Raw genomic sequence first — 16,305 nt, forward strand, 5'->3', positions numbered from 1 at the left:
CCATTTTCACAAAGTTTAAATTTGACGTTGAGTAAATGTTGACATGTATTTTGTCATTGGATTGTGACATGATCAAGATGTATTTTGGTTATACATGAAATTAATTTACAAAAACTCCGAAACATATTTTATGTCCCTTTTTTATACAAAGCTACAGTATCAAAAACAATACAAATTTACACCATGTCTTTAATTAACATATACCAAATATCTGTCTAAATTTGAAATCAGTTTTAAAGTGTGGTCTTCACCATTTTAAAATTTCAACCTAAAATGAATCATAGAATCTCAGTCAGAAACTTTCTGATTCATAAAAAAGAAATAATTTTTAAAAGTTTTATATAATCATCGAGATTCTGCTAGTTTCTTAAGTTTATCTCTTTATAGTATCAGGAACTTAACACACATAAACACTTTCTTACTTTGTAAGATTTAAAAAATGGATAAATGAAATAATATTAAGATGATCTAGTTCAGTGCCTTTCTCAAATTAAACATTCAAAAATGTTGAGAATTTGTGTTGGATGGTATTAAAAACAATGCTAGAGGAATATTTCAGTGGTATGCTAGAGTTGGCTTGCATTGGCAGCCCAGAGCTGATTAACATCTCTTCCCATATCTGCACTCAGTGACAATATGTGGGTAGCTTGAAATAACCATGGGGTATTTACACCGAGGAAATCAGAAAACACTGTAAATTGGTTCTTTTACTTTTTTTCTCCCCAGAGAACTGGAGCACACAACTCTTTACCAAGAGACTACCAGTTTGCCCAAACACACATTAGCATTTTTTAAATTTTAATAATAAAAAAGCCCTAATTATTTGACTGCATAGCAGAACCAAACATGCATGCTAATCTTTTAAAGCGAGGTCCCAATTCATTAAGGTAATCATAATTTTCATCCTGGTCAGAGACTGCTGATCCTAAGGAGCTCAGGGATCCAGCTAAGGACCCTGTTCCCTCAAAAGCGTAGGTCTGCAGGGAATCAAACGGAGGGGCACAAGGATCAGTATTAGCTTCTTCGAGCTTTTCTAGAATGAATTTCCTGAATATGGCACTGTCTGGGCCAACCTGCAAAGACTGCCTGTACAGGCTCCTGATCTCTGCAGAGGTGGCTCTCCGCGCCTTACGTTCCCTCATGACGGTGCTGCTCCGCAGCTGTGCAATATCAAAGGCCTCTGTATCTTCTTCTCCTCCCCCTTCATCATCATATCTGAATATATTCTCCCTAAAGTCTTCACCTTTCTCCGGAAATAGAGTCTGTTTTCTTTGTTGTTTCAGCCCTAGGATCAAAAAGATAAACCCTGGCAAAGAAAGCATACCAAAATATTAGCACACATATTATACTATATGCAAATAATACATTATTATATATTTATATCACAGTATATTATTATATGTACATAATATATCATTATATGTTTATATTATAATAGTATGGATAATATTAATAACTTTATAATCCTTGCTTTTGTTACAAGCTCAAGACAGAAGCTGTGATTTTACGATTATAAGACAAAAAGATATATTCGCTGTTGAAAATTTACAAAAGGGACTTGTGAAATGATATAAGGAGGAGTAATAATCTTTCCATCTGACGATTTAGAATAGAAAAAATTATATAAAAACATAGTGTACTATTTCTGATGATGACCAATTTAAAATTTTATTTTTTCTTATGTATTAAAAATAGAACAAAGCAGAATAAGGGAATATTTTCCAATCTATGTGCACTTGTCAATCTTAATATCCAATGATCCATGTTAATAGAAGTTGAGCACAATGGACCAGTTTGATAATTCCCACTGAGGCAAATTTGTGGCATAATTATTTTCTAAGTTAATCTTTATTGACTACAAAGTATGTACCAGGCATTTTTCCAAAAGCTTTACATTTATTCATTGATTTAATTGTTATGATATTCATATATATTATCATTCTCTGTTAAACATGGGAAAACCAAAGCACAGAGACATTAAGTCACATGCTCAGAGTCACACAGCTAGGAAACAGAAAGCTGGCATTCAAAACCAGACAGCTGGTTCAAAACCTGTGCTCTGTGATACCGTGTTAATTTTGGAAATTCCAAACTATCGGGTTTTTTCATCACGACACTGGTATGTCCATAATCAATATTTATCACATTATATAATTTTAACATCATGTAGAAATGGAACAACTTCAGAACATTTTATTTTTATTTTAAAGAAAACTGTATCTGTGAGTGTGTGTATCAAGGACAGCTAACTCTTCTTCAACCATGGATCTTGTGTAGCTGTCCAGAATTTCATATATAGGACTTGAAACGAACAGGCAGCAATGTTATGAATATATCACAAAGAGAAATACATTAGGCAATATTTTATGTAAAACTGGCATTTAAAAACATTGAAATAGTGCTCTCGAATTAAATAAGGTCATCGTATTTGAATTCAGGTACTGCACTTGAAAACTCATCTGAGATATATGGTTGAAATAGAAAGGTGTCTAACAAATAATTTTTTATTCTGTGAATTGGAAAGAGTATTCATGAAACTTTCAAAGGAACTACTGACTATTAGCTGACCCATACTTCTCACTCTCTAAATATTGTGCATGCCTTTGACTGTGCGGTTGTCCTGGGTTTACTTGTAGGGTTTCAGGACTTGGTTTAGGTCTGTCTTTACCTGTGAGTAATTCAGTACTTGCCATCCCTCAAACGCTACGCTGGCTTTTTTTGCTTCTTGCTTCTGATATCTTGCTGTGTAGCTCTAAGTTCAGTTTCGTGATCAAAAATCCTTAAAAACTTGAAAAACTTAACTTAGGCAAAAAAGAATGGTAATGTTGGATGGTAAAAAAGGAATGCATGGTTTTTGAAGCTTTGAGAAAGATGAGGAGAGCAAAGATAAAGCAAATCCTGACACATATCGTACATCAGTTTGAGCAGTGAGTTTGGAATTCCAGAACCAGTGGCTGATATAATTGCTTTCAACACTCAATAAAGTTGTGTTGGCTTTTGATGTGAAGTTATGAGGAAAGCAAAAGAAGGGTTACATTATATGTACTGGTGTACTAAAGAAAGGGAAAAGGCTACTCCAGGTGAATCATTTGTAGTCTTGAAAGCCTGACTAAAACATTTTGGGGTTTATTTGCCGCATCTGTAAAATACGTATAACTTATCTGCTTTTGAAAACAATAACAACAATAACAAACAAAATGAACGGAGTTATTTACTGAGGTTTCTTTCATGTTTAGCACTTTGATTAAGTAAGACTCTCTCTTTTACATTCCTCCATCCTAACATTCCCTTGCTTTCTCAGTGCTCCTGGGTTCTAGTGAGTTGCAGTACAGGGTTGAATAGAGGTATGTTTTGGTTATGGAATCTCGGCACATCATGTACTAGCTGCATGACCCTTTGTAAAGCTCATAACTCTTTGAGTTTCACTTTCTTCATCTATGCAATACAGGTGATAATAGTTGCTACTTCTTAAGGTTATTTTGAGGATCAAATTGCATAAAGCACGTAAGGCACTTAAGACAGTCTCCTGAGGTGTAACAGGCACTCAACAGCAGCTCATCGTTATTATTACTAATTTTTATATAACTGTATGTATTGCAATGTGTATGTGTCAAAAACCCACATACTCACATACTCATAGAATTCAAGGATCACTGACTTTCACCTTAAAATGCATATTCACTCTATTTGCATTTACTCCACTTGGTTTAAAAATTGTAGTACATTCAGAAGAGCAATTAAACACATACACACACACAGACCCAAACCCACACAATACTGTGATAATGAGATTAACTGTTTTCTATATTTATCATGTAATTTTCAATAAATGAAGATATGTTCAGTTCAGCACTACTTACCAAATATGATCATAATGCATATCAGAATAGCAAGGATGACTTCTGTCCTGAATCCCATGGAAAGCATAAGATCCTTATTACTGCAGGTCTGTGTACTGCCATTGTCATCACAGTCACAGACATATATGGTTAGGGTGTTTGTACTTGTAAGTGATGGGATTCCATTGTCGGCAATTAAGACGGATATGTAGAAGACAGGCTCTTCTTGAAGGCTAAAACCAGTTCTACTAGTCAAAATTACAGCTGTGTTATCTAAAACAAAAATCCATGTGCATAATATTTTCAATACTACAAAAGAAATCCATACCAGTCATATGTACTAGAGGCAATAGTATAGAGATATCAAATAAGTTCAAATAAAAGGAAGAGGAAATTTCTGATAAAAAGACAATTTAAAAAATCCACATAAAAAGTCATTATTGATTTTGACATTTCCTAAACCTTAATTAGTGATTAGATGAATTATATGAATCAGTTGCAAATGTCTTTTGATAAAGATAGGAAACATATATGTGGAATATAGAAAACAACTTTGTAATCAGATACCAATATTTCATAGAGGCTCCTGGCATTAAATTTATGATGACAGTATCAGTTTCATTTGGGTTCTTTATTCATGACAAAGTCCTTTTTCTAATAGGAACGCATTATTTTCCCAAATATTATAAATACATAAGATTTTCAGAGTCATCTACCTATCACAGCAAGTGATCTCAAATAATGTATTTACTAATGAGACAAAAGGATTCATTTTACTTGGTAGGAAAGATTCTATTAGGATTCTTCACTTCACTTTGACATTATTAACTCATTTTCTATTTAAAAGTCATGGAATCATTAAACCTTAGTAGTATTGATTCATTCATCTAGACAGGGCATTCAAAAAATTAACAAAAATTAACAATATACATACTTCAACACATTTGAAATGTTGTTTCCCTGAATCCTTGAAAAATATTCTAAATAACCATTTTCATTGCAATTTCTTGTGGCTCAGTACTGTTTTCCCTTTTTTTGTGTGTATTGCCATCCCCCAAAATATTTTCTGTAGCAATCAGACAAACTTTAGAAGACACGAACAGTGAACTGCAAATAAAGGGAAGTCTTTTGAAATGTATGTCTATTTATGACTTTTCCCAAATCATCATTTTTAAATAAATTCTCCATCATGCTCTTGAAGTCTACAAAACTCGTGTGATTTTAGTTACCAGGCAGATTTAAGAGGTGAGACACTTTACATTTTTTCAATGTATATTTTGTTAAATTATTTGTAACCACAATCATTAAACCAAATCAATTATTTTCTCTGTCTTAATATATTTATTTTGCCCTTGCAACTTATTTTACATTAATATAAACAAATCTAAGCTACAGTTTATTTCTTATATTGATATTTGCATTTTTCATCCTAAGTCTATTTGCGTTTCCTTCACTGGGGAATTTGACAAGGGCAAAAGGAGAGACTATGTCTGAATCTTTTCTCCCGCAAAAGACTCCCCTAGATGGAAGCTTAAACTCAGCTGTAAGGACAGACAGCTGCAGGTATTTGGTTATGGATGCTTGAGTAACAAATCCTATGGTGTTTCATATCTTTGAGATATAAAGAAAAATTAAAGTAGAAATCCATATGATGACAAAAAATCTTTTACTGAAGTGGGGAAGCAAAGAACAGAGTGGCTTTGTATAAAGTTAATATAATTCTATATGGCAGGAAAAGAAATTCTGTCTCTCCACACAAAATCTTTTAGAACATTTTGTCCTTAGACTGATACAATCATTTCGTTTTGCAGGAAAAAGAATAGTCTTGAACCAATTTCATATATTTATGGCTCCTAATTGATGACTCCAAATATCCTTGAATCAATCAGGCTAACCTGACTTCAAGTTGTACATCATTTTCTTCCCCATAGATTGAAGCTTGAGTGATGTGAGGACATGAAAGGAACCCTCGTGTCAGAACCGCAATTATATTTGCAGGGTCATTCAGACTTTACAAGGGCTGATAGCCACTGATGACTTGAAAAAGTGCTTCTGATTTAAAGAAAGCCAGTGAGAAACGGCACTAGCATTTTTAGAACTTGGTTTTGGGTTTTGTTTCCTATTTTCATTGCCACTCCTTACTCTATTTCTCAACATTATCATGTTGCAGGAATAGTATAAAAAGCAATGCTATAAATTCCTTTAAAATCAAAGACAAATCTCGAAAAATGGATCAAAAGCCATTATGAGTGAATGGCATTACCTTGATTATCTATGATTGTAAAACTTGAATTCTTTATGTCTTCCACAGACAGATTAAAGTAAAAATGGTGATCTTCTATGGATTCATCTCTATCCACTGCACTGATGGTCTGAATTACCTAGAAAAAATTAAGGGCAGGTTTTTTTGTCTTTTGTATTTTTCTTGGATTCAGGAAAAAGATCACTGCTTCTATCATTATTATTATTATCATTAGCTTTTATTAAAATTGCTTTACCAAAATCTTTATGAACATTGCAGAGAGAAGTGTCAAATGGGTAGAGAATATTAAAATATCTTCTAAGGTTAAAAATGTGTTTACTTGCCCCTTGCTATAGAGGGTTTTGATATTATATAATAAATACATTCTCGATGGATCAGATGGTTTCCATAAGCTAAATTTGTTAGAAGTTCTTAAAGCACTCCTGCTATAAAGCAAGACTTCCTCTCTCATCCTTCCTGCCTCGATTTCTCCCTTCCTTCCTCCCTTCTCCCTTCCTTATCTGAATACTAGCTGTTATGATTTGCTGAAGTTATATATTTCCTGCTTATATTGAGAGCATAATTGTGTTAAAATTATTGTCTTACTAAAGTATTAGCTAAAGTAATGAGTTTTTTAATTGATTTGAGGAAATAATGCATTTAAAGATTAGGGGCAATGTATACGATTTCCTTTGACCCATAAAGATTATAGGAAAAGTATTCCACATCAAGTAAGTTCCTTTCTCTATCTCAGATCATAAAAAACTGGAAGTGATGCAGTTATGAACAAATCAGGTCTCAATTAATTCTTTTCTTTCAAGACATGAATGTGTCAGTCAAGTAGTTCATTATTGTCAAAAAAGAGATATGCTGTCAAGATCACACAGTGAGATTGTGATTAATTTTGGAAATTAAAGTAAATTGATTATAGGAGTTATTGTTTTGAATTCTCTAGAATTAAAGTGCTATTAATAATGTGTCAAACAAAAATATCTTTAGTTGCAGGATGACAGACCCAAAATTTATCATGTTATACTTCAAAGAATAGATATCTCTCCACATGCATAAAGAGCCTTGTGAAACTAATGCAATTTGTATATTATTTCTCTACATTGATTTATGTTTTTCTTCATAACACATTCCTAATTAAATCATAATTATATAGTGTTAGTTAAATAAGCTAATAAAAGAAAACATATTTTTATTCAATCCATGCCTACAATAATAAATGTGCACCATATCAGGGTAATGCTTTTATTTTGGATTATCATACATGTTCTATAGCCAGGGTGAAAGACAGGGGCTTGAAACTCTGAAATTCTGAATCCTGGCTTTGCCACTTACCTGTTTTCTAAGCTTAAAAAATGGAGATACTAATAGTTAACTTTTAGGATTTATGTTTAGGATTATATGTCTTAGTTTGTCAACATGCTTGTTGTACAACCAGTACATGTCTATTATTTGTTTTCTAAATTAAAACACTGTCTTGTTGGGATTTGCATAGGATAGTGACCTGAATATTGTGAGTAATCTCATTATATGCATATTTGTTCAAATAGATTGATAGAAAATTGTAAAAATTCATGTTTATCTTGTTGGCATATGCAGTCTTGATTTTTAGACAAGGAATCATTTATCTTACTACCTGACTTTCTGTTTAAAACCACATGTCTGACTTAATGTTGAAAATGCCTCTCCTTTGTGTATGAAGGCTTAAGACCACTAGAGAAATTTTGACTCTGCATATATTTTAAAATACTTTTAATAATCAAACTACCCTCTACATATGTATAGGTATAATGAACATGTGTAAGTTTCAACACTCTACCCTCTTTTCAATGAACATACCTCCACTTATATTTGCTTTGTAAATTGGGCTTCCATGTGTTTTATTGCGTTCCACCACTTTACATGAATAGGAAGCCACTGACATAATAGAATGAGTCACATAGCGGGTATCATTAATTCTGTTGAACTAACCTTGACCATGTACACTTTTCTTGAAATCACAAATCTCTATAAAAGGGCCAACGTTAATGAACCCATGAGTCTTCAGCGGAGATGTTCATTTTCCCTTTAATTCAAAAATGGAAAGGTTTTTGTTTTAATTTTCAAATAAAATTCTAAGAAAAATCCCTATTTGTTGCATAGTTTAGATTTCTAAACCAGTTACTTTTATCTACTTTCCTGGGGCCTGTCGCTGGCCTTATGTACATCTACGAGAGAAGCAAAGACCAACATCAAAGTGCATACAAAGAACAGCCATGTTATGACAAATTCTGAGAGTAAACTTTTTTAATTTCTCTTTGTTTTCTGGGTTGAATTTTGTTCAATTTCTTTCTGACCCAATATGTGTGATTTCCTATTTATAGCACTTTGAAGTCTAGATGGAAATATATGGTGCCAGCCTAGAGAATGTAAAAATAACCACCTTTCAATGGGAACTTACCTATGGGCCAGGGATTGTTCTATATATTACCATAGCTAATCATCACAGTGATCCTATGAAATAAATCCTATTATTGTCCCCATTTTATATTTATTTGTCTTAAGCTTCAAGTCAGCTAAGTATCTTTGTTGTTGTTACATGACATCAAGTCAGCTCTGACTCCTGGTGACCCTATGAATAAGTGATGTCCACAATGTTTCGTCCTCAACAGCCCTACTGAGCTTCTGTAGACTCATGCCTATGGCTTCCTTTATGGAGTGAATCCATCTCATACTTGGGCCTCCTTTTTCCTTGCTGCCTTCTGCTTTCCCCAGCAGAATCCTGCCTTCTTATGATGTGCCCAAAGTAGGACAGTCTTAGTATTATAATTTTTCCTCCAGCCAGAGTTCAGGCTTAATTTGCTCTAGGATCCACTTGTTCATCTTTCTGTTGGTCCATGATATCCTTAAAGCTCTCCTCCAACACCATATTTCAAATAAATCATTTTTTTCCCTGTTGGCATTCTTCCCTGTCCAGCTTTCGCACCTGGGCATAGTAATTGGGAACACTAAGTTGTGGATATTCTCGGCCTTGGTCTCTGACGACACTTTCTTACACTTAAGATATCGTAGTATCTTAGGTAGGTAAAATGGCTGGGTCAGCATTTGAAAGCCAGCTGATGCTACAGCTGTTGTGAAATGTGGCCCCCAGAGCACATTATTTTCAGCTTTATCAAAACAAATAAAATTATAAGAAATTTAAAGTGTACGTTGTGATGATTTGATGTACATACATGTTGTGAAAGGATTCTCCCGTCTAGTTAATTATCACATCCATTACCTCACATATTCGTCTTTCTTTTTTTTGGTGAGACTAAGTTCTACTCTTTTAGCAATTTCAATTATACAAAGAGTGTTATCAACTATAGTCACCATGTTATACATTAGGTGCTCAGATCTCGTTCATCTAATAACTGAAAGTTTGTGCCTTTTAACCACCTGTCGCTATTCCCCCACCCCCAGCCCCTGGAACTACTTTTCTACTCCCCTAGAGCACATTGCTCAAGCCCTAGACCTGTTCTTTCCAGGCAGATGTGCATACAGAAAGATACTATAAAAGATGTGGCATAGAAGAAGCGAACAAAACCTACTCTCATAAAAGACAGAGAAATAGAAAAATATAAGTAGTATAATTGCTATAGAATAGTTATAGGCCAAAAATAACAATTAAAAAAAAAGGGAGAAGAAAATAATCTGATTTTTGATATGGGAGAAGGGATGATTTTCCAAAGTGGGAGTAAGTAAATGAGCTAATACTTGAGTAAAAAGTATGAATTAATGGGGAAAATGTGATCCAGACAAAAGAACAGCATATGAAAACCATGAATACAGAAAGATCATATATTAGATAGAAATAAATGAAATTAATATTTTGTATGTTAAATATTGGCAGTTTCATAAATTTCAACTTAATCATTTTATGGAACTATAAATATATGACTTTAAAGCTAATCAAGGAGAGAAATATAATCATTTTCCCTCTATCAACTCCTTTGCACTACGACTTTTTTTCTAAAAAAGAAGACCAGCTTACTAAAATGTCATTCTCAGATTAATTATCCTGATTAAAAACAAATCAGTCCTATACTCATTTCTCCACAAACTATACGTATGACTTTTATTAAACATACAATTTTTTGATAGCTAGTCCAAGAGACAAGTGTTATACACTATGATGTGGAGCAAACACTTAACACCTTTGAATCTGTTTCCTTACATAAACAGCAGGTATCAATGAAACCTACTTTCAGGATTAGTTGAGGAATAAATTTTCGAATAAGATTATAAACTATAAATTGAATTATAAACTATAAATCAATACACAGGTATTGGGTATTAATTGATATAAATTATCAACTCCTTGAAACGTGCTTAATAAACAATTTTCCTCAATACAAAAATGTGAAACAAAAAGTGGTAGTTGTAATAAGCGAATGCATAGAAGGATTTTTTAAAAATCTCATCTACATTGCTTGCTTATAGCGAGTTATTCTAGGTATTGTACCTTGCATATTGTACCTAGCTATACATACAATCTCTTTCTCCCATTGTCAATAAATTATTATCAATAAATATGACCAAGACTGTCACTTTTTATACCAGTCCACTGAGAAAATGGTTCCAAATTAGACTTGTTTTGACAAAATAAATCCATAGGATTTAAAAAGGTTGTTGAATATCTGTTCAAAAGTCAAAGTACGAATTAATAAGATAATAGAGTTAGAACCAACAAGAAAATCTAAACCGTAGTCCCTTTGTTTGCACATTATTAGGAGAAAAATGTTGAGAAGCTCACGATATTCTAATATTTTGGTCTTGGACAGAAGCAGAGATGCTATAAATTTCCTAAAAGGAAAAGGACTTTTCACAAAATTGTGTGTTTTTGTATGCCATAGATGTTGTAATGCTTTGGTGTTAACTTATAGATATTTACCTGCATTCAGTTAAAAATTACACATTCTTAGACTTTTATCCCAGTATATATTTCCTGATTTTCCTTTGTTAAATTAATTTTTAAAGTATACTTTGTAAAAATTCATATAAAAATCATCATATGTAAAGAAAAAGATTAAATTATAAAAATATCTGATTAATATCCCAAAGATATCCATTTAACAAAAATTTCATCAGCACTTAGAACACACCCAGCTATCTCAGGCCCTGGGGATGTAATGGTGGCTAGGACCAAGAATGTCTCTGTTACCACTGTTTACATCCTAGTGGAGTAGAGGGACAAGCAGATTTGCAAACTTAAAGAGTGTTGAGAAAATACATAATACCTAAAGTACAGAATAAAAGTACATAATAAAACGCCTAAAGTACATAATACTTAAATATTTGGGGGTCAGAGGACCTGACATCTAAACTAAAATTAGAAAATTATCCTGCAGAAGTGAGCAGTAGCTATATCATGAATGTTCTAGAAAGGCATATTACAATATTTGGCCTTTATATTGAGGTCCACTCACAAGTTCTAAATTGGGAAAGAGATGATCATTTTATTTTTTATTTAGGATCCCATGACCCTAAATCATTGGGAAAGATTTACATTTCAGAATGCTCATTCTGAGGACATCTTTTGCATGGGTCTGGAAATGGAGAACCTAGTCAGCAAGCTGTTGCCATGATCCAAGGAGCAAATGGTTAGTAATCACAACTTCCTGATGTGATATACAAAAAGATGACAACAATAACACTTATAGGGTGTAAGTTATTTGTCATGAGAAATTATATGGAAATTACTGAAGTGTCTACATAAACCAAATATGGTACAACATGCTCCCCGTTGAAGATGCAGTTTCCTCATCCCAAAATTTCCTGATGGGTATGCTGATGTCACCAAAGTAACACTTCACCATTTCCAAGAGGCCACACAATGTATTCTTCTGAGCACTGCCCTGCCACTAAAAAGGGTCATGGATACTGTCTACATGCCTACAGGTTTACTTAATAAAGACACTCAATGAACACCAGCTGTGATATATCCCTGCATACGGGCTCTGAGATCGGATAATGTGAAGTTTGATTTTACAGGAACACCCCTCAGCAGAACTGTCTAAAGTTCACTCCAGAAGAGACGTTAGGTCCCCTGCTAGGGTAGAAAGGATAGAGTAAGAATGACAGATTACAGAGATATTTAGAGGATGGAATCAATAGAACTTAATGATTGATTGGATGTGGAGAATAAAAGACCGGAATGAATTAAGGATGATGTCCACATGTCTTTCTTGCACAGCTTGGTGAGTTATAGTAGTTTTCCAAGGGGTATTGAAAAAATAGGGAAGGCTTGGGAGCAAATTTGGTGTAAACTTAAGAAATATGAGTAGAAATTTTCTCTAGTTAGTTGGACATACAGTATGAAATATAGAAGACAGAACTGGTGTAAACTAGAAATCATTTGAATATGGACTTTAATTGAGATGCAGAGATGGTTGAAAGCAAAAAGAATGACTATGACAAGGATTAAAAGGACAGGACACAAGAGAGAAAGGAAGATGAGAAGAAAACCAGGGGACCTTAGAAATTTAGGTAACAGAAAATGTTTACATGGAGACAATGCAAACATCTTTACATTAGACAGAATATCAATATGAAAGAATCTAAAAACCACTCATATTATACTTTACTTCTGGAAAAGAATTTGGTATCAGTCAAGATAATGAGAATCATTAATCTGAAAAATGATAACTATTTCTACCAAACAGGAAAGGCAAACTGCCCTAATGTCAGCTCATTTATTATATTCATACTTCGCAATCCACTGAAAATTATCTCCCCCCTCTCCTCCCCAACCTGGCCATTTACACATTAAGAACAAAAACAAAAATTCTGTTTACCCACATAGGTCATTAAGGAAATGTCTAGTTTCCTCTAGAATAGAGTGTAACTATTCTGGCATTTTGATTTTTTGTAATGAATGCATTATTTAGCCAAAGCAGATGATATAGAATATAGAATACCTTTTAACTTGTCATTTTGTCCAGCTGTTTAAGCCTGTGGGAAATGAGGTCAAAAATGATCTTCATAGTATAAAAAAATATATAAAATAGTTCCTTAATGAGTTTTAATTTACTACACATGAAAACAATAATATTTTGTATATATTGTGTCAATATACATTAAAATTAATTTCATCTGTTTCTTTTTTAGATTTTTAAAAACTTAACTCTTAACATGAGATCTACTGTCTTAACAAACTAAGTGTACAATACAGTATTGTCAACTACAGGCACAATATTGTATAGCAGATCTCTAGAACTTACTCATCTTGCTTAACTGAAACTTTTTACCTGTTGAATAGCAACTTCCCATTTTTTTTACCTTTTTAAAAGTGGCTTGAATAAAAATTAAAATTCTGTCATATTTATTTGGCAATACTGCACCAGATAATTTTATCTTCTCAAATAAATTTGCTTCTTTTCAATAACTCTATTTCATACGTATTTTATATATTGTGTGGACCTGGACTTCAGAACACTATGAAATGATAGTGTGAAAGCAGGAATTTCTTTCTCATTACTGTTTTAAAGTATGCTACCATGTGTTTCAGTATTAAGTGAAATTTTGACTGTTGATTTGAGTACTAGTTATATCATTTTGTTCTTACTATATTCATTATGTGTGCATTTTGACTTGTTTTATTTGTAACCCAGAATTTAATTTTAATTTTATCCAAGGGCTTCTTAGCAAAATTTCATCATTTTTGACATAAAAACTATGCAAATCCCTGTTAAAAATTTTTTTAAGACAATCGACAGCCTGGAAGAAAATATTTGAAAACCAAAGATTACTTAAAGGACTTGTATCTAGAATATACTAAGAACTCTTATAACTCAACAATATAAAAAGAAACAATCCAATTATAAAATGGGCAGTAGACATGACCAAACATTTATTTCACTAAGAAGTTATATGGAAAGCAAAGAAGCCCATGTCAAAGCCCACTTCATCAAATGAAAAGTTTATGCATATCTATTTGTTCCGTTGACATACTGGTATAATGGAAAATATTAATAAACTTCAAAATACTTTTTATCCTCCTAAAAACGCTATGTTTTCCTGGATATCACCTTTTAATACTTCTAGAAATTGCTTTTAATTATAATTTCCATATGATATTGACGGCTATATGCTTAATAACTTTTTTGTGTTTGAGTTTCTGTATAGGTGTTTAATTTTGTCATTTTTTTGCTTTGAGTAAAGCTACTTAAAGTAACTTTGGGAGCTTCTCTAATTTTGAATGCTTTGGGAAAGTTAATACAGCATGGGGGTTAGTCGTAACATAATTTGAGATCACCCAATTTTACAGGTCTCTTGGACTAAAATATTCTCAATAATATTAATGACTACTCTTTTAACCCCCTTTCTTATTTTTCTTACATCATTTCTTTTGTATTTTTTCTTTAATTCTACCACGATGATTTTTTAACTTTGTATTCTGAAATAATTGTAGACACTCAGGAAATTGTAAAAACAGTGCACATTCTTAAATACTTCATTCACTAACCCAGTGCTTACATCTTACATAACTGTAGTACAATATCAATACCAGGAAATTGACGTGGGTACAATACTGCTAAATGGATTACAGAATTTATCCAGTTATCACTGGTTTTCATATCTGTGTGTGTGTGTGTGTGTGGGGTTACACATGTGTGTGTAGTTCTATGCAATTTGATCCCACGTGTAGGTTGATGCCACCACACCACGATCAGGATACAGAAGAGTTCCACCACCACATGTGAACTCTTTCACTCTACGCCTTTATAGTCACACTCACATCCCCACTCCTTCCCTTGTCTCCTGGCAACCACGAACCTGTTCTCCATCTGTACAGTTTTCTCATTTGGAGGATGTAGTATGAATGGAATCACACAGCATGAAAGGCTTTGAGATTTACTTTCTTCACTACGTATGCTGCCTTTAAGGTCCATTGTGCTGTGCATGTATCAATAGTTTGTTCCTTTTTATTACTGGGTAGTATTCTATGTTATGAATGTATCATTTTTTGTTTAATCATTCGTATGTTGACTGACATTTGGATGATTTCCAGTTTTTGGCTACTATAAATAAAGTTGCTATGAACATTTGTGTAAATGTTTTTGTATGAACATAAGTATTTATTTCTCTGATGTAGACGTGTGCCACACTCTGCCCCAATGCGTGATTATTAGTAAGTGTATGCTTACTTTTATAATAAACTGCCAAATTATTTTTCAGTTTTTATATCCACCAAGGTTATTTTTTTCATATCCTCCCCATCATTTGATGTTCTCACTGGTTTTTATTATGTTAGGCATTCTGGTAGGGGTGTAGTGATATCTCATTGTGGTTTTAATTTGCTTTTCCCAAATAGCTAATGAAATTCAATATCTTTTCATGGGCTTCTTTGCTTTCTGTATAATCTCTCAATGAAATGTCTGGTCATGTCTTCTGCCCATTTTATAATTGGATTGTTTCTTTTTATATTTTTGAGTTTTAATAGTTCTCAGTATATTCTAGATACAAGTCCTTTAAGTAATCTTTGGTTTTCAAATATTTTCTTCCAGGCTGCAGATTGTCCCTTAAAAATTTTTTTTTACCAGGGATTTTCATACTTTTAACTTTGATGAAGTCAAATTAATACATTTTTCACTTATGGATTGGGCTTTTGGTGATATATAGAACTCTTTGCCCAGCCACAGGGAAGAAATTTTTCTCCTGTGTTGACTTTTAAAATTTTTGTAGTTTTAGGTTTACATTTAAATCTATGATACATTTTGAAATAATTTTTGTATATGGTATGAAGTTTAGGTGGAGTTTTCTATTTCCTCCCTATGAATGTCCAATTGCTCCAGCTAAATTTGTTGAAGAGATTGAAGAATTTAAATGTAACTATATATCTGCTTCTCAATGCTGCTCGTATCATCCAGATTTTGAAATGTATTACAACACACAAATATTGTATTAGAAAATATGGGCTTAATTTTTTACTCCTATTTATCTAATTACTCTTTCTTTCATTGTGATTTGCATACTCAAAGTTATCATTTTTCTTGTCTTGCAAATAATAGTTTTGAAATAAAATAATCTGGCCAACAAACAAACAAGTATTAATTTACTTCAGAGAGAAAAATGGCAAATATAATTCATTGAATTATTGCTCCAGAGATTTAAAAAACAACTTAGCCTGTTTCAAACCAATCAAAGTAAATCAAGAATCTGACAAAATCATAACTCCAATAAAACAACAAAACC

The 16,305-nt window shown here is 32.8% G+C and overlaps 1 protein-coding gene across 1 annotated transcript in view; it reads right to left on the bottom strand.

The window, feature by feature from the left end:
* Positions 1 to 815: 815 nt before the first annotated feature.
* CDH19 (cadherin 19) overlaps positions 816 to 16,305 on the bottom strand; it is a 74,633-nt gene continuing 59,143 nt past the window's right edge. The window contains exons 9-11 of the mRNA XM_004422625.3: positions 6,103 to 6,220; positions 3,861 to 4,112; positions 816 to 1,306 (exon numbers count right to left, since the gene is read on the bottom strand). Of these exons, the coding sequence (XP_004422682.2) occupies positions 816 to 1,306; positions 3,861 to 4,112; positions 6,103 to 6,220 (861 nt within the window). The remainder of the gene's footprint in view (positions 1,307 to 3,860; positions 4,113 to 6,102; positions 6,221 to 16,305) is intronic.

The sequence above is a fragment of the Ceratotherium simum genome, chromosome 14, assembly GCF_057802395.1.
Source record: "Ceratotherium simum simum isolate JZ-2026a chromosome 14, ASM5780239v1, whole genome shotgun sequence".
Classification (NCBI taxonomy): Eukaryota; Metazoa; Chordata; class Mammalia; order Perissodactyla; family Rhinocerotidae; genus Ceratotherium; species Ceratotherium simum.